Source organism: Petromyzon marinus, chromosome 69, assembly GCF_048934315.1.
Source record: "Petromyzon marinus isolate PM22_M1 ecotype Great Lakes invasive population chromosome 69, UKy_Petmar_22M1.pri1.0, whole genome shotgun sequence".
Taxonomy (NCBI): domain Eukaryota; kingdom Metazoa; phylum Chordata; class Hyperoartia; order Petromyzontiformes; family Petromyzontidae; genus Petromyzon; species Petromyzon marinus.
The window spans coordinates 2,528,952-2,548,121 of record NC_133735.1 but is presented as its reverse complement, the minus strand read 5'-3'; the positions used below and the strand labels follow the sequence as shown (position 1 = coordinate 2,548,121).

The 19,170-nt window shown below is 57.4% G+C and overlaps 1 protein-coding gene across 1 annotated transcript in view; it reads left to right on the top strand.

Moving 5' to 3' along the window:
- Positions 1-18,907, top strand: part of LOC116957099 (G patch domain-containing protein 1) — a 66,107-nt gene extending 47,200 nt beyond the window's left edge. Inside the window, 8 exon segments of the mRNA XM_076055098.1 lie at positions 1,581-1,840; positions 4,903-5,030; positions 5,767-6,145; positions 11,798-11,945; positions 13,804-13,953; positions 15,363-15,445; positions 16,194-16,531; positions 17,873-18,907. Coding sequence (XP_075911213.1) covers positions 1,581-1,840; positions 4,903-5,030; positions 5,767-6,145; positions 11,798-11,945; positions 13,804-13,953; positions 15,363-15,445; positions 16,194-16,531; positions 17,873-17,906 — 1,520 coding nt within the window. The 3' untranslated portion in view covers positions 17,907-18,907.
- The last annotated feature ends 263 nt before the right edge of the window (positions 18,908-19,170 follow it).

Sequence of the window (19,170 nt, the reverse complement as noted above, 5' to 3'; positions counted from 1 at the left end):
TGGTGGAGTGGTGGGGTGGTTGCTCGCTCTGACGGTCACCCCCACCCACTCAGTCGCTAGCCCCGCCCACTCAGTCGCTAGCCACACCCACTCAGTCGCTAGCCACACCCACTAAGCTGCTAGCCCCACCCACTCAGTCGCTAGCCACACCCACTCAGCTGCTAGCCACACCCGCTCAGTAGCTAGCCCCGCCCACTCAGTCGCTAGCCACACCCACTCAGCTGCTAGCCCCACCCACTCAGTCACTAGCCACACCCACTCAGTCGCTAGCCCTGCCCACTCAGTCGCTAGCCACACCCACTCAGCTGCTAGCCCCACCCACTCAGTCGCTAGCCTCGCCCACTCAGCTGCTAGCCACACCCGCTCAGTAGCTAGCCCCGCCCACTCAGTCGCTAGCCACACCCACTCAGCTGCTAGCCCCACCCACTCAGTCACTAGCCACACCCACTCAGTCGCTAGCCCTGCCCACTCAGTCGCTAGCCACACCCACTCAGCTGCTAGCCCCACCCACTCAGTCGCTAGCCCCACCCACTCAGTTGCTAGCCTCGCCCACTCAGCTGCTAGCCACGCCCACTCAGACGCTAGCCTCGCCCACTCAGTCGCTAGCCACACCCACTCAGCCGTTAGCCCCGCCCACTCAGTCGCTAGCCCCACCCACTCAGTCGCTAGCCCCACCCACTCAGTTGCTAGCCCCACCCACTCAGTCGCTAGCCCCACCCACTCAGTCGCTAGCCCCACCCACTCAGTCGCTAGCCCCACCCACTCAGTCGCTAGCCCCACCCACTCAGTCACTAGCCCCACCCACTCAGTCTCTAGCCCCGCCCACTCAGTTGCTAGCCCCGCCCACTCAGTCGCTAGCCACACCCACTCAGTCGCTAGCCCCACCCACTCAGTCGCTAGCCTCGCCCACTCAGCTTCTAGCCACACCCACTCAGTCGCTAGCCCAACCCACTCAGTTGCTAGCCCCACCCACTCAGTCGCTAGCCCCACCCACTCAGTCGCTAGCCCCACCCACTCAGTCGCTAGCCCCACCCACACATCCACGAGCCCCACCTACTCAGCCACTAGCCACACCCACTCAGTTGCTAGCCCCACCCACTCAGTCCCTTGCCTCACTCACTAGCCCCTCCCATACACCTACTAGCCCCACCCACACGGCCACGAGCCACGCCCACACGGCCACTAGCCCCACCCACTCAGTCGCTAGCCTCGCCCACTCAGTCGCTAGCCCCACCCAGACAGCCACTAGCCCCACCCACTCAGTCGCTAGCCTCGCCCACTCAGTCGCTAGCCACACCCACTCAGTCGCTAGCCCCACCCACACATCCACGAGCCCCACCCACTCAGCCACTAGCCACACCCACCAATCCGTTAGCCCCGCCCACTTACACTTATCTCCCACGCCCAGGGCTGCCTGAGCGGCGTGGCGTCGCTGACTCTCGGATCCCCCCGCCCTCCCCCGTGCCCCCACCCCCCCTGTGCCCCGCCCCCCCGTGCCCCGCCCCCCCGTGCCCCGCCCCCCCGTGCCCCGCCCCCTCCCCGTGCCCCGCCCCGCCCCCCCGTGCCCCGCCCCCCGCTAGACATGAGCGGCTGCTTGGAGGGGCGTCCGCGCACCACCGAGTGGGAGCACCAGCGGCAACTCGCCGAGTTCTCCGGCGCCGCCGCCCTCTTCCGCCCGGTGCACGGCGCCATCGCGGCGCGCTTCACCCACGCCACCCTCGCCACACACCCGGTGGGGGGAGAGGAGCGGGGGGGGTTGCAGCAGCCGCAGCAGCAGCAGCAGCAGGGGCAGGAGCAGCAGGAGGGCGGCACCGCAGATGGTGCCACACCCCAGAGAGAGGTACGGGGTGGGGAGAGGCTGTGGGGGGGGGGGGGGGGGCGGTGGGGGGAGGGGGTTGGGGGGGGGGGAGGAGGACGTGGGGTGTGGTGAGCGAGTGTGGTGAGTGAGTGTGGTGAGTGAGTGAGTGGTGAGTGAGCGAGTGTGGTGAGCGAGTGAGTGTGGTGAGTGAGTGAGTGTGGTGAGTGAGTGTGGTGAGTGAGTGAGTGTGGTGAGTGAGTGGTGAGTGAGTGAGTGTGGTGAGTGAGTGGTGAGTGAGCGAGTGTGGTGAGCGAGTGAGTGTGGTGAGTGAGTGGTGAGTGAGTGAGTGGTGAGTGAGTGATGAGCGAGTGAGTGAGTGAGTGAGTGTGGTGAGTGAGTGAGTGAGTGTGTAGTGAGCGAGTGTGGTGAGTGAGTGGTGAGTGAGTGTGGTGAGCGAGTGAGTGTGGTGAGCGAGTGAGTGTGGTGAGTGAGTGGTGAGTGAGTGTGGCGAGTGAGTGTGGTGAGCGAGTGAGTGTGGTGAGTGAGTGTGGTGAGTGAGTGTGGTGAGTGAGTGTGGTGAGCGAGTGTGTAGTGAGTGAGTGAGTGTGGTGAGCGAGTGTGTAGTGAGTGAGTGAGTGTGTGGTGAGCGAGTGAGTGAGTGTGGTGAGCGAGTGAGTGGTGAGCGAGTGGTGAGCGAGTGAGTGGTGAGCGAGTGGTGAGCGAGTGAGTGGTGAGCGAGTGGTGAGCGAGTGAGTGGTGAGCGAGCGAGTGAGTGAGTGTGGTGAGCGAGTGAGTGGTGAGCGAGTGAGTGAGTGTGGTGAGCGAGTGAGTGGTGAGCGAGTGAGTGTGGTGAGCGAGTGTGTGGTGAGCGAGTGAGTGGTGAGTGAGTGTGTGGTGAGCGAGTGAGTGAGTTTCACTTTCATGTATTAGGCATAGCCCTGTGAGCCATGTGGCTCTTGACTCAGGTGCAACTGCAACAAACTAAAACACGAACAAGAAAAACATCTTGAAGTGACTGTACGCAACAGAAAAATCTTGGAAAAAGCAGAAAAAGCACCGCATTTCAAACGCTGTGTGCAACAATCCCAGTCAAACAATAACAACCATAAGACATATTATTGTTTCCCTTCTACGTGGCGGTGACTTTACCGAAAGAACCGAGAATATGAACGCTTTAAATCGAAACCACGAAGCAATTCAGCTTATCGTTATCGGGCTAACTCTGTACTCCAACAAACAAACGTGGCTAAACCAAAACGTTTAGCCGAACTCGCCAAAATGAAGCTCTAAAAACTGTGTAACGACGGTGATCATAGGAACCGTGATTGAAATGTAACAATAAACGATACACACGCGCGTACACACGTACGACCAAACTTTGCAGCCATGGCTCGCTGCATGAGTCATTCCATAACAGCAGGAAGCATCAGTAGCAGTATCAACATTTTTCAATGCACCTTTTAAGATCAGCACGCTATGATCAAAACTCAAGATCGTATTTTTTGCAGCGGTCATCCGGAGCGAAACATTTTATTTTATTTCAGGCCAATGAATAGCAGTGGCAGCTAGGGGTGTACAACTCCTCTAGAGCAGTTTTGAGTGAAGATCTCATTGGTAGCCATTCAAGTTGCAGTTTATTGGCAATAGCATTCCAGACCCTGGGGGCATCAATAGCAAAGGCCCTTCCTCCGGTTTTTGTACGGCAATATGGAATGTGAAGCTGGTAAATGAGCCAAGACCTGAGGTCAAATTTGTTCTTTGAAACAGAGAGGAGATCCAGCAGCAGGTAGTCTGCGGATTTTTTTGTAAGTAGATCGTGAATAAATAAGATCTGGTGCACAATCCGTCAGAACATTAAGAGATGTTAAGTTTGACCCAATGTAGAGATCACAGTGGTGAGTCCTATATGGGCAGTTCAATGCAAATCTTAAGGCCGAGTGATAGATGGAATCAAGCTTCTTCAGTACAGTACTTGGGGGGCTGATTTATACACGATGTCACAGTAGTCAAGTAGAGGCAGTATGGTAGCTTTTATCAATTCCAAACGGAACATTGGGGGGAAGCAGTGCTTGTGTCGATACAGAAAACCAATTTTTATTTTTGTCTTTTTAACCAATATAATCAATGTGATCTTCAAAATTCGATCTTGAATCCAGGATGACCCCAAGATACTTATAGATCTTGACTTGCTCTATTTGATAATTATTCAAGGAACGTAATTGGGGAAGAATAACTTCCTGCTTTAGTCCCAGTGAGAAGCATAGCACCTTGGTTTTGGAGGTATTCAGGACTAGTTTAACTAGCTGATGTTGTAGTTTTGTCGAAATCACCCTGGGGCTTAGCAATCACATCATCCGGAGAGCGGCCAGCAGTAATCAGTATCGTGTCATCTGCAAACAGATTTGCCCTCCTGGAGTGATCCAGGTCAGTGCCCAAGTCGTTGACATAAAGAGAGTGTGGTGAGCAAGGCGAGTGCTGTTCGCGTGCGTACCCCTACGTACGTGACCCCTGAGCGACCCCTACGTGACCCCTGAGTGACCCCTACGTGACCCCTGGGCGACCCCCTTCTTGACCCTTTAGCGACCCCTATGTGACCCCTGGGCGACCCCCTATTGACCCTTTAGCGACCCCTATGTGACCCCTGCTCGACACCTACGCGACCTCTTCTTGACCCCTGGGCGACCCCTACGCAACCCCTGGGCGACCCCCTATTGACCCTTTAGCGACCCCTATATGACCCCTACGCGACCCCTGGGCGACCCCTTCTTGACCCCTGGGGGACCCCTACGCGACCCCTGGGCGACCCCTACGCGACCCCTGGGCTACCCTCTCTTGACCCTTGAGCGACCCCTATGTGACCCCTACACGACCCCCGGGCGACCCCTGCGTGACCCCCGGGCGACCCCTTCTTGACCCTTTAGCGACCCCTATGTGACCCCTGCTCGACACCTACGCGACCTCTTCTTGACCCCCGGGCCACCCCTACGCGACCCCTGGGCTACCCCTTCTTGACCCTTTAGCGACCCCTATGTGACCCCTGCTCGACCCCTGGGCGACCCCTGCGTGACCCCCTGCGCCACGTGACTCTCTCGCGACCCCGGCAGGAGGAGCAGCAGCAGAAGGAGGCGGCGGCGAGGATGAAGATGTTTGGGCGGCTGACGCGTTCCTCGCTGAGCTGGCACCCGGACCGCGTCCTGTGCAAGCGTTTCAACGTGCCCCACCCCTACCCCGGGTACTCCGCCCCCACCCGTGTCATCGTCACCATCGTCATCGTCGTCACCATCACCACCACCGCCACCATCGTCACCACCACCATCGTCACCACCACCATCGTCACCATCATCGTCACCATCGTCACCACCATCGTCACCACCACCACCATCGTCACCACCGCCACCACCATCGTCGCCACCATCATCGTCACCATCACCACCACCACCATCACCACCACCACCATCGTCACCACCACCACCATCATCATCGTCACCACCACCACCATCACCACCACCACCACCATCACCACCACCACCACCATCACCACCACCATCATCGTCACCATCACCACCACCACCATCACCACCACCACCATCGTCACCACCATCATCATCGTCACCACCACCACCATCACCACCACCACCACCATCACCACCACCACCACCATCACCACCACCACCATCATCGTCACCACCACCACCATCACCACCACCACCACCATCACCACCACCACCACCATCACCACCACCACCACCATCACCACCACCACCACCATCACCACCACCACCATCACCACCACCACCACCACCATCGTCACCACCACCACCACCACCATCCCCACCACCATCACCACCACCACCACCACCATCCCCACCACCATCACCACCACCACCACCACCATCACCACCACCACCACCACCACAATCTTCAAACCACGTGCTGCATCACCACCCCCTCCTCCCCACCCCACCCAGCTCCACGCTCGTGGGGTTGCTCTCCGTCAAGCGAGACAAATTCTCTCTCTACAACTTCCTGGGCATCCCCGAACCACCACCGCCACCAACTCCTCCTCCTCCTCCTCCTCCTCATCATCCTCCTCATCCGGCGCCGGCCGCGCCTGCCGGAGAGGAGCGGCAGACGGAGGAGGAGGGGGAGGGGGGGGAGGAGGGGGAGGGGGAGGGGGGGCGACACTTCGCGGGCAGCAGCGTCGAGCAGCTGCTGAGGCAAGCTCGCAAGAAAGCCGCGTCGCCAGCTTCGACGTCACCAGCAGCAGCAGCAGCAGCATCAGCAGCAGCAGCAGCAGCAGCATCAGCAGCAGCAGCAGCAGCAGCAGCAGCGGGTGGTGGTGGCAAGGTGAGTGGAGGCTTCACGGTGGCTAGGAGGTGTTGACCACCTCGCCCCGGTACGCAGGAGGTCGTGGGGTTCGATCCATATGACACCTGCTGTGTTATAATTGGAGTTTGCGGTGTCTCTCTCTCATCATCATCACGGTGGCTAGGAGGTGTTAACTACCTCGCCCAGTACGCAGGAGGTCGTGGGGTTCGATCCATATGACACCTGCTGTGTTATAATTGGAGTTTGCGGTGTCTCTCTCTCTCATCATCATCACGGTGGCTAAGAGGTGTTAACTACCTCGCCTGGTACGCAGGAGGTCGTGGGTTCGATCCATATGACACCTGCTGTGGTATGAAGGAAGTCGTGGGTTCGATCCATATGACACCTGCTGTGTTATAATTGGAGTTTGCGGTGTCTCTCTCTCATCATCATCACGGTGGCTAGGAGGTGTTGACCACCTCGCCCGGTACACAGGAGGTCGTGGGTTCGATCCATATGACACCTGCTGTGGTATGAAGGAAGTCGTGGGTTCGATCCATATGACACCTGCTGTGTTATAATTGGAGTTTGCGGTGTCTCTCATCATCATCACGGTGGCTAGGAGGTGTTAACTACCTCGCCCGGTACGCAGGAGGTCGTGGGTTCGATCCATATGACACCTGCTATGTTATAATTGGAGTTTGCGGTGTCTCTCTCTCTCATCATCATGGTGGCTAAGAGGTGTTAACTGCCTCGCCCGGTACGCAGGAGGTCGTGGGTTCGATCCATATGACACCTGCTGTGTTATAATTGGAGTTTGCGGTGTCTCTCTCTCATCATCATCACGGTGGCTAGGAGGTGTTAACTACCTCGCCCAGTACGCAGGAGGTCGTGGGTTCGATCCATAAGACACCTGCTGTGTTATAATTGGAGTTTGCGGTGTCTCTCTCATCATCACGGTGGCTAGGAGGTGTTAACTACCTCGCCCGGTACGCAGGAGGTCGTGGGTTCGATCCCGACCCCGAGGACACCTGCTGTACATTAGGAGTCTGCGTCTCTCTCTCTCCCCCTCTCCCCGTGGTGGTCGCGTGGATTTTTCATCCGGTTTCTCCCGAGAATCAAGGCTACGCGTTTCGATGATTTGGTTTGCGATGATGAGCCGCTCTCATTTGTGATAGATCTATAGGCATGGCCGTGGTGCTGGATCCACCCTGAAACCTCCTCACCACCTCCCCTCCTTCCTCGATTCACCTACCCACCCACTCACCCACTCACTCAGCTACTCACTCACCTACTCACAATGTCACTCACCCACTCACTCACCCACTCACTCACCTAATCACAATGTCACTCACCCACTCACCCACTCACTCACCTACTCACAATGTCACTCACCCACCCACTCACTCACCTACTCACAATGTCACTCACCCACCCACTCACCCACTCACTCACCTACTCACAATGTCAATCACCCACTCACTCACCCACTCACTCACCTACTCACAATGTCAATCACCCACTCACTCACCCACTCACTCACCTACTCACAATGTCACTCACCCACCCACTCACCCACTCACTCACCTACTCACAATGTCACTCACCCACCCACTCACCCACTCACTCACCTACTCACAATGTCATTCACCCACTCACTCACCCACTCACTCACCTACTCACAATGTCACTCACCCACCCACTCACCCACTCACTCACCTACTCACAATGTCACTCACCCACCCACTCACCCACTCACTCACCTACTCACAATGTCACCCACTCACCCACTCACTCACCTACTCACAATGTCACTCACCCACCCACTCACCCACTCACTCACCTACTCACAATGTCACTCACCCACCCACTCACCCACTCACTCACCTACTCACAATGTCACTCACCCACCCACTCACCCACTCACTCACCTACTCACAATGTCACTCACCCACCCACTCACCCACTCACTCACCTACTCACAATGTCACTCACCCACCCACTCACCCACTCACTCACCTACTCACAATGTCACTCACCCACCCACTCACTCACCTACTCACAATGTCACTCAGCCACCCACTCAATAACCCACTCAGCCACTCACTCACCCACTCACTCACCTACCCACAATGTCACTCACCTACCCATAATGTCACTCACCCACCCACAGTGTCACTCACCCACCCACAATGTCACTCACCCACCCACTCAATAACCCACTCAGCCACTCACTCACCCACTCACTCACCTACCCACAATGTCACTCACCTACCCACAATGTCACTCACCCACCCACAATGTCACTCACCCACCCACTCAATAACCCACTCAGCCACCCACTCATTTACCCACTCACACATTCAGCCACCCACCTACCCAGTCACTAACCCTCTCACCCACCCACCTACCCACCTACCCAGTCACTAACCCTCTCACCCACCCACCTACCCACCTACCCAGTCACTAACCATCTCACCCACCCACCTACCCACCTACCCAGTCACTAACCCTCTCACCCACCCATCCACCCACCCACCTACCCAGTCACTAACCCTCTCACCCACCCACCTACCCAGTCACTAACCCTCTCACCCGCCCACCTACCCAGTCACTAACCCTCTCACCCACCCACCTACCCAGTCACTAACCCTCTCACCCACCCACCTACCCAGTCACTAACCCTCTCACCCACCCACCTACCCAGTCACTAACCCTCTCACCCACCCACCTACCCAGTCACTAACCCTCTCACCCACCCACCTACCCAGTCACTAACCCTCTCACCCACCCACGTACCCAGTCACTAACCCTCTCACCCACCCACCTACCCAGTCACTAACCCTCTCACCCACCCACGTACCCAGTCACTAACCCTCTCACCCACCCACGTACCCAGTCACTAACCCTCTCACCCACCCACCTACCCAGTCACTAACCCTCTCACCCACCCACCCACCTACCCAGTCACTAACCCTCTCACCCATCCACCCACCCACCTACCCAGTCACTAACCCTCTCACCCACCCACCTACCCAGTTACTAACCCTCTCACCCACCCACCTACCCAGTTACTAGCCCTCTCACCCACCCACCTACCCAGTCACTAACCCTCTCACCCACCCACCTACCCAGTCACTAACCCTCTCACCCACCCACCTACCCAGTCACTAACCCTCTCACCCACCCACCTACCCAGTCACTAACCCTCTCACCCACCCACCTACCCAGTCACTAACCCTCTCACCCACCCACCTACCCAGTCACTAATCCTCTCACCCACCCACCCACCTACCCAGTCACTAACCCTCTCACCCACCCACCTACCCAGTTACTATCCCTCTCACCCACCCACCCACCTACCCAGTCACTAATCCTCTCACCCACCCACCTACCCAGTCACTAACCCTCTCACCCACCCACCTACCCAGTTACTATCCCTCTCACCCACCCACCCACCTACCCAGTCACTAACCCTCTCACCCACCCACCTACCCAGTCACTAACCCTCTCACCCACCCACCTACCCAGTCACTAACCCTCTCACCCACCCACCTACCCAGTCACTAACCCTCTCACCCACCCACCTACCCAGTCACTAATCCTCTCACCCACCCACCCACCCACCTACCCAGTCACTAACCCTCTCACCCACCCACCTACCCAGTCACTAACCCTCTCACCCACCCACCTACCCAGTCACTAATCCTCTCACCCACCCACCCACCTACCCAGTCACTAACCCTCTCACCCACCCACCTACCCAGTCACTAACCCTCTCACCCACCCACCTACCCAGTCACTAACCCTCTCACCCATCCACCCACCCACCTACCCAGTCACTAACCCTCTCACCCACCCACCTACCCAGTCACTAACTCTCTCACCCACCCACCCACCTACCCAGTCACTAACCCTCTCACCCACCCACCTACCCAGTCACTAACCCTCTCACCCACCCACCTACCCAGTCACTAACCCTCTCACCCACCCACCTACCCAGTCACTAACCCTCTCACCCACCCACCTACCCAGTCACTAACCCTCTCACCCACCCACCTACCCAGTCACTAACCCTCTCACCCACCCACCTACCCAGTCACTAACCCTCTCACCCACCCACCTACCCAGTCACTAACCCTCTCACCCACCCACCTACCCAGTCACTAATCCTCTCACCCACCCATCCACCTACCCAGTCACTAACCCTCTCACCCACCCACCTACCCAGTTACTATCCCTCTCACCCACCCACCCACCTACCCAGTCACTAATCCTCTCACCCACCCACCCACCTACCCAGTCACTAACCCTCTCACCCACCCACCTACCCAGTTACTATCCCTCTCACCCACCCACCCACCCACCTACCCAGTCACTAACCCTCTCACCCACCCACCTACCCAGTCACTAACCCGCTCACCCACCCACCTAACCAGTCACTAACCCTCTCACCCACCCACCTACCCAGTCACTAACCCTCTCACCCACCCACCTACCCAGTCACTAATCCTCTCACCCACCCACCCACCTACCCAGTCACTAACCCTCTCACCCACCCACCTACCCAGTCACTAACCCTCTCACCCACCCACCTACCCAGTCACTAATCCTCTCACCCACCCACCCACCTACCCAGTCACTAACCCTCTCACCCACCCACCTACCCAGTCACTAACCCTCTCACCCACCCACCTACCCAGTCACTAACCCTCTCACCCACCCACCTACCCAGTCACTAACCCTCTCACCCACCCACCTACCCAGTCACTAACCCTCTCACCCACCCACCCACCCACCTACCCAGTTACTAACCCTCTCACCCACCCACCCACCTACCCAGTCACTAACCCTCTCACCCACCCACCTACCTACCCAGTCACTAACCCTCTCACCCACCCACCCACCCACGTACCCAGTCACTAACCCTCTCACCCACCCACCCACCTACCCAGTCACTAACCCTCTCACCCACCCACCCACCTACCCAGTCACTAACCCTCTCACCCACCCATCTACCCAGTCACTAACCCTCTCACCCATCCACCCACCCACCTACCCAGTCACTAACCCTCTCACCCACCCACCTACCCAGTCACTAACCCTCTCACCCACCCACCTACCCAGTCACTAACCCTCTCACCCATCCACCCACCTACCCAGTCACTAACCCTCTCACCCACCCACCCACCTACCCAGTCACTAACCCTCTCACCCACCCACCTACCCAGTCACTAACCCACCCACCCACCTACCCAGTCACTAACCCTCTCACCCACCCACCCACCTACCCAGTCACTAACCCTCTCACCCACCCACCTACCCAGTCACTAACCCTCTCACCCACCCACCCACCTACGCAGTCACTAACCCTCTCACCCACCCACCGACCCAGCCACTAACCCTCTCACCCACCCACCTACCCAGTCACTAACCCTCTCACCCGCCCACCTACCCAGTCACTAACCCTCTCACCCACCCACCTACCCAGTCACTAACCCACCCACCTACCTACCCAGTCACTAACCCTCTCACCCACCCACCCACCTACCCAGTCACTAACCCTCTCACCCACCCACCCACCTACCCAGTCACTAACCCACCCACCTACCTAGCCGCCCACCGCTGCTCCTGTTCACCCACAGACTTCTCCACCTCTGTTGACACCCCCCCGTCCCCCCACCACCGCAGGAGGAGGTGGAGGAGGAGGCTGAGGAGGGGCGTCCCCCCATGGACCTCTTCAAGGCCATCTTCACCACCTCGTCGGAGGAATCCTCCGAGGATGAGGAGGACGCGGAAGAAGAGGTGGAGCGGAAGAAGGAGGAGGAGGAGGGAGGGGGTGAGTGCAGCAGCAGCAGCAGCACCTGCCCCAACAGCATGTGTGGGCTACACGGGGGAGCTTTGTCTGTGTGCGTGTGTGTGTGTGTGTGCGCGTGTTCATTAGTGGGGAGCGGTGGTGCCGCGGTTAGCGCTACGAACCCGGCGACACGGGTTCGATTCCCCGCTCGCGGCCAACACCGGCGACGGCTATCTGAACCGGTCCCGGGCCTCCCCTAGGTCGACTCGGCCCCGAATGAGTAACCCGGTGGCGGTGCGCGTAGGTAAACATCGCCGGCACTGGGGGAGACAAAGGCGGCCGGGCGTGGTGCCGGCCGCCCGCCCCCCTCGCGTGTGCCGTGCCGCTAGCAGCACTTGCCCCTGCGGCCTGTTGAAGGCTTTACGGGGAATCTTTGTCTTTGTGCGAGTGTTTGTTGAACTTGTTGCGGGAGCGGTGGTGCTGGGGTTCAGCAGCTCCACCAACTCTCTCTGCTGCTGCTGAAGTCCTCTCGCCCGGGGTGTGGCGATGGTCGTGGTGGTGATGGTGGTGATTGTGGTGGTGATTGTGGTGGTGATGGTGGTGGTGGTGGTGGTGGTGGTGATGGTGGTGGTGATTGTGGTGGTGATTGTGGTGGTGATTGTGGTGGTGATGGTGGTGGTGGTGGTGGTGGTGGTGATGGTGGTGGTGATTGTGGTGGTGATTGTGGTGGTGATGGTGGTGGTGGTGGTGGTGGTGATGGTGGTGGTGATTGTGGTGGTGATTGTGGTGGTGATGGTGGTGGTGGTGGTGGTGGTTGTGGTGGTGGTGGTGGTGATTGTGGTGGTGATTGTGGTGGTGATTGTGGTGGTGATTGTGGTGGTGATTGTGGTGGTGATTGTGGTGGTGATTGTGGTGGTGATGGTGGTGGTGGTGGTGGTGGTGGTGGTGGTGGTGGTGATGGTGGTGGTGATTGTGGTGGTGATTGTGGTGGTGATGGTGGTGGTGGTGGTGGTGGTGGTGATGGTGGTGGTGATTGTGGTGGTGATTGTGGTGGTGATTGTGGTGGTGATGGTGGTGGTGGTGGTGGTGGTGGTGATGGTGGTGGTGATTGTGGTGGTGATTGTGGTGGTGATGGTGGTGGTGGTGGTGGTGGTGATGGTGGTGGTGATTGTGGTGGTGATTGTGGTGGTGATTGTGGTGGTGATGGTGGTGGTGGTGGTGGTGGTGGTGGTTGTGGTGGTGGTGGTGGTGATTGTGGTGGTGATTGTGGTGGTGATTGTGGTGGTGATTGTGGTGGTGATTGTGGTGGTGATTGTGGTGGTGATTGTGGTGGTGATTGTGGTGGTGATTGTGGTGGTGATTGTGGTGGTGATTGTGGTGGTGATTGTGGTGGTGATTGTGGTGGTGATTGTGGTGGTGATGGTGGTGGTGATCGTGGTGGTGGTGATGGGTGGTGGTGATTGTGGTGATGGTGGTGGTGATGGTGCTGGTGATCGTGGTGCTGATCGTGGTGCTGATCGTGGTGGTGAACGTGGTGCTGATTGTGGTGGTGATGGTGGTGGTGATCGTGGTGGTGGTGATGGGTGGTGGTGATTGTGGTGATCGTGGTGGTGATCGTGGTGGTGAACGTGGTGGTGATCGTGGTGGTGAACGTGGTGGTGATCGTGGTGGTGATCGTGGCGGTGATGGTGGCGGTGATGGTGGTGGTGATCGTGGTGCTGATCGTGGCGGTGATCGTGGTGATCGTTGCGGTGATTCGTGGTGGGAGCACTGCGCTATGAACCCGGCGTCCCGAGTTCGATTCCCGCTCACGGCCTTCGTAGATGTTTCTGCTGCTGCTGCTGCTGCTCTTGCCCCCACCACTCTGTTGAGCCTATCTGGAGGGTCTTTGTCTTTGTAGCTGCGGCCGCCTCCGTTGCTGCCCCGCCGGTGCCGGCGGTGCCGGCGGTGCCGGCGGTGCCGGCGGTGCCGGCGGCGGACTGCGACCCCCGGGAGTTTGGGCCGAAGCTGCCTCCGGCATTCCACGGCACAGGCCAAGCCAGCCACAGCGGTACGTGAGTTTATGTGTTTTATGTGTTGTGTGTTTTATGTGTTGTGTGTTTATGTGTTGTGTGTTTATGTGTTTATGTGTTGTGTGTTTATGTGTTGTGTGTTTATGTGTTGTGTGTTGTGTGTTTGTGTTTTATGTGTTTTATGTGTTTGTGTGTTTGTGTGTTTGTGTTTTATGTGTTTTATGTGTTTGTGTGTTTGTGTTTTATGTGTTTGTGTGTTTGTGTTTTATGTGTTGTGTGTTTGTGTTTATGTGTTGTGTGTTTACATGTGTGTTTTATGTGCTGTGTGTTATGTGTTTATGTGTGTTGTGTTGTGTGTTTATGTGTTGTGTGTTTGTGTTTTATGTGTTGTGTGTTGTGTGTTTATGTGTTGTGTGTTTACGTGTTGTGTGTTTTGTTTTATGTGTTTGTGTTGTGTGTTTACGTGTGTTGTGTTTATGTGTTGTGTGTTTTATGTCTTTTGTGTTCATGTGTTTGTGTGTTTATGTGTTGTGTGTTTATGTGTTGTGTGTTTATGTGTTGTGTGTTCACGTGTTGTGTGTTTGTGTTGTGTGTTTATGTGTTTACGTGTTGTATGTTTACGTGTTGTGTGTTTATGTGTTGTGTGTTTATGTGTTTGTGTTTACGTGATTTATGTTTGTGTGTTTATGTTTATGTGTTTATGTGTATGTGTTTATGTGTTTTTTGTGTGTGAGGAGCGATAGTGTAGCGGTTAGCGCTACGCTGCGCTATGAACCCGGCAACCCGGGTTCGATTCCCGCTCACGGCCAACACCGGTGACGATTATCTGAACCGGTCCTGGGCCTCCCCTAGGTCGACTCAGCCTCAAATGAGTACCTGGTGCGGTGTGTAAATATCGCCACTGGGGAGACAAAGGCGGTCGGGCGTGGTGCTGGCCACCCACCCCCTCGTGTACCGTTCCGGCCTTCATAGGTGCTGCTCGCTAACAGCACTTGCCCCTACAGTCTGTTAAGGCTATACGGGGGAACTTTGTGTTTATGTGTTTGTTTGTGTGTTTATGTGTTTGTTTGTGTGTTTATATATTTGTGTGTTTATGTGTTTGTGTGTTTATGTATTTGTGTGTATGTGTGTTTATGTATTTGTGTGTTTGTGCATTTGTGCATTTGTGTGCTTGTGTGTGTATGTATTTGTGTGTTTATGTAATTGTGTTTGTGTGTGTTTGTGTGTTTATGTATTTTTGTGTTTGTGTGCTTATGTATGTGTGTGTTTGTGTGTTTATGTATTTGTGTGTTTGTGTATTTGCGTGTATGTATTTGTGTTTGTGCATTTGTGTGTTTGTGTGTTTGTGTATTTGTGTGTTTATATTTTTGTGTTTTATGTTTTTGTGTGTTTATGTTTTTGTGTTTATGTTTTTGTGTGTTTATGTTTTTTGTTTTTATTTTCACAGAAAAGCCGACAGCTCCACCACCAGAGGGGAGGAAGTGGAGGGAGAAGCACAAAGAGAGACACACGCACAGGAAGATCAACAAGGTGAGAGGGGGGGCGGTGGTGGTGGTGGTGGTGGTGGTGGCGGTGGTGGTGATGGCGGTGATGGTGGTGGTGGCGGTGGTGATGGTGATGGTGGTGATGGCGGTGGTGATGGTGGTGGTTGTGTTGGTGGTTGTGGTGGCGGTGGCGGTGCTGGTGGTGGCGGTGGTAATGGTGGTGGCGGTGGTGGTGGCGGTGATGGTGGTGGTGGTGGTGGAGGTGGTGGTGGTGGTGGCGGTGGTGATGGTGGTGGTGATGGTGGTGGTGGCGGTGATGGTGGTGGTGGTGGTGGAGGTGGTGATGGTGGTGGTGGTGGCGGTGGTGATGGTGGCGGTGGTGATGGTGGTGGTGGTGGCGGTGGCGGTGGTGATGGTGGTGGTGGTGGCGGTGGCGGTGATGGTGGTGGTGGTGGAGGTGGTGATGGTGGTGGTGGTGGCGGTGGTGATGGTGGCGGTGGTGATGGTAGCGGTGGTGGTGGTGGTGGCGGTGGTGGCGGTGGCGGCGGTGGCGGCAATGGCGGTGGTGGTGGTGGCGGTGATGATAGCGGTGGTAGAAGTGGAGATGATGGTGGTGGTGATGTTGGTGGCGGTAGTGGCGGTGGCGGTGGTGGTGGTGGCGGCGGTGATGGTGGTGGTGGCGGTCTTGGTGGTGGTGGTGGCAGTGGTGGTGGATTCCTCGTTGACATCACCGCCATGATCGTCGTCGCCGTGGTTAACGGGCGCTCTCACCGCGGCCCGGTCCCAACGCTCAGAGCAAGAAGAAGCTGAAGAAGAAGCTGAAGAAGAAGAAGAAGCGGAAGCAGAAGAAGAAGCAGCAGCAGCAGCAGCAGGAGGAGGATGAGGAGGAGAGGAGGAGGAGGAAGAGGAGGAAGAGGAGGAAGCAGCAGCGGCAGGAGGGGGAGGGGAACGAACGTGCCGGGCGCGGCTCAGTGGCACGGCGGTCGGGAGGGGCGGCACCGATGGCCGCCGACGGCACCACCACCAGCACCACCACCAGCAGCTCCGGCAGCAGCTCCGGTAGCGGCAGCAGCGGCGGCGACAGCGGCGGCGGGAGCGTGGAAGGGAGCCGTGACCGGGACATCCTGAAACGGTGACGGCAACGGCGCCCCGTGGGGGAGGGGGAAGGGGGGGGGGAGTCTGTTTGGTGTTTGAACATCGTGACTGTAACCACCACGTCACGTGACACCACGTGACGTGACACCACGTGACACCACGTGACACCACGTGACACCACGTGACGTGACACCACGTGACACCACGTGACACCACGTGACACCACGTGACGTGACACCACGTGACACCACGTGACACCACGTGACACCAACGTGACACCACGTGACACCAACGTGACACCACGTGACACCACGTGACACCACGTGACAACACGTGACACCACGTGACAACAACGTGACACCACGTGACAGCACGTGACACCACGTGACACCACGTGACACCACGTGACACCACGTGACAACAACGTGACACCACGTGACACCACGTGACAGCACGTGACACCACGTGACAACAACGTGACAACACGTGACAACACGTGACAACAACGTGACACCACGTGACACTACGTGATGTGACACCACGTGACACCACGTGACAACACGTGACACCACGTGACACCATGTGACACCACGTGACACTACGTGACACCACGTCACGTGACACCACGTCACGTGACACCACGTGACCACACGTGACAACAACGTGACACCACGTGACGTGACACCACGTGACAGCACGTGACAACACGTGACAGCACGTGACACCACGTGACAACAACGTGACAACACGTGACAACACGTGACAACAACGTGACACCACGTGACACTACGTGACGTGACACCACGTGACACCACGTGACAACACGTGACACCACGTGACACCATGTGACACCACGTGACACTACGTGACACCACGTCACGTGACACCACGTCACGTGACACCACGTGACAACACGTGACAACACGTGACAACAACGTGACACCACGTGACGTGACACCACGTGACAGCACGTGACAACACGTGACAACAACGTGACACCACGTGACGTGACACCACGTGACAGCACGTGACAACACGTGACAACAACGTGACACCACGTGACACTACGTGACGTGACACCACGTGACACCACGTGACAACACGTGACACCACGTGACACCACGTGACACTACGTGACACCACGTGACGTGACACCACGTCACGTGACACCACGTGACAGCACGTGACAACACGTGACAACACGTGACAACAACGTGACACCACGTGACGTGACACCACGTGACAGCACGTGACACCACGTGACACCACGTGACACTACGTGACACCACGTGACACTACGTGACACCACGTGACGTGACACCACGTGACACAAACCGCCCTCTCATTCCCCTTTGTGTTCCATTCTTGCCCGCTGCAGGATCCGAAGGCTCCCCTCGCTACACGGGAGGTGACGGAGCGCTCCGACTCACCACCACCACCACCACCACAGTCACCACCACCACCGCCACCACCTCCACCACCTCCACCACCTCCACCACCACAGCCACCACCACCACCTCCACCACCGTCACCACCACCACCACCACAGCCGCCACCACCACCACAGCCGCCACCACCACAGCCGCCACCACCACCGTCACCGCCACCGCCGCCACCACCATCTAACTCGGGTTCATAGCGCAGCACGCTAGTTGCTGCACCAACGCTCCCGCCACGATCACCGCCACCATCACCGCCACCACGATCACCGCCACGATCACCGCCACCACGATCACCGCCACCATCACCGCCACCACGATCACCGCCACCATCACCGCCACCACGATCACCGCCACCATCACGGCCACCACGATCACCGCCACCACGATCACCGCCACGATCACCGCCACCACGATCACCGCCACCATCACCGCCACCACGATCACCGCCACGATCACCGCCACCACGATCACCGCCAGCACGATCACCGCCACGATCACCGCCACGATCACCGCCACCACGATCACCACCATGATCACCGCCACGATCACCGCCACCACGATCACCGCCACCACGATCGTCGCGGCCATCGCCACACCACGGCGAGAGGGGCTTCGGCAACAGAGAGAGTTGGTGGAGCTGCTGAACCTCCGTTGAAGAAGCGCAGACACGGGTAGAAGGGAGTTTAACCCCATCTCTGCGTGGTCCACCGACACTGCTGCTGCTGCCGCCGCCACCGCCACCACCACCGTCACCACCACCACCACCACCGCCACCACCACCACCGCCGCCACCACCGCCACCACCACCGCCACCGCCACCACCGCCACCACCGCCTCCCGGCCGTTAGAGAATGCGTTTGCGGGGTCCATGCGCAGGCATGGGGTTGTTGTTTCGTCGCCCAATTGTTTTTTTTAGTACCGTGCGAATACTTGGTGTTTTTGTTGTTAATAAAGTTGCCTTCCGTTCCCTGGCTGCCACTCCGTTTTCAGTCTCGACCATCCCCCATAGACTTAGCACATCACACAGAGACCCATAGACTCACCACGTAGCCAATAACTCACCACGCAGACCCATGGACTCAACACATAGAGACCCGTAGACTCACCACACAGAGACCTATAGAACTCATCACACAGAGCCATAGACTCACACAGAGACCCATAGACTCATCACATAGAGACCCATAGACTCATCACACAGAGACCCATAGACTCATCACACAGCCATAGATTC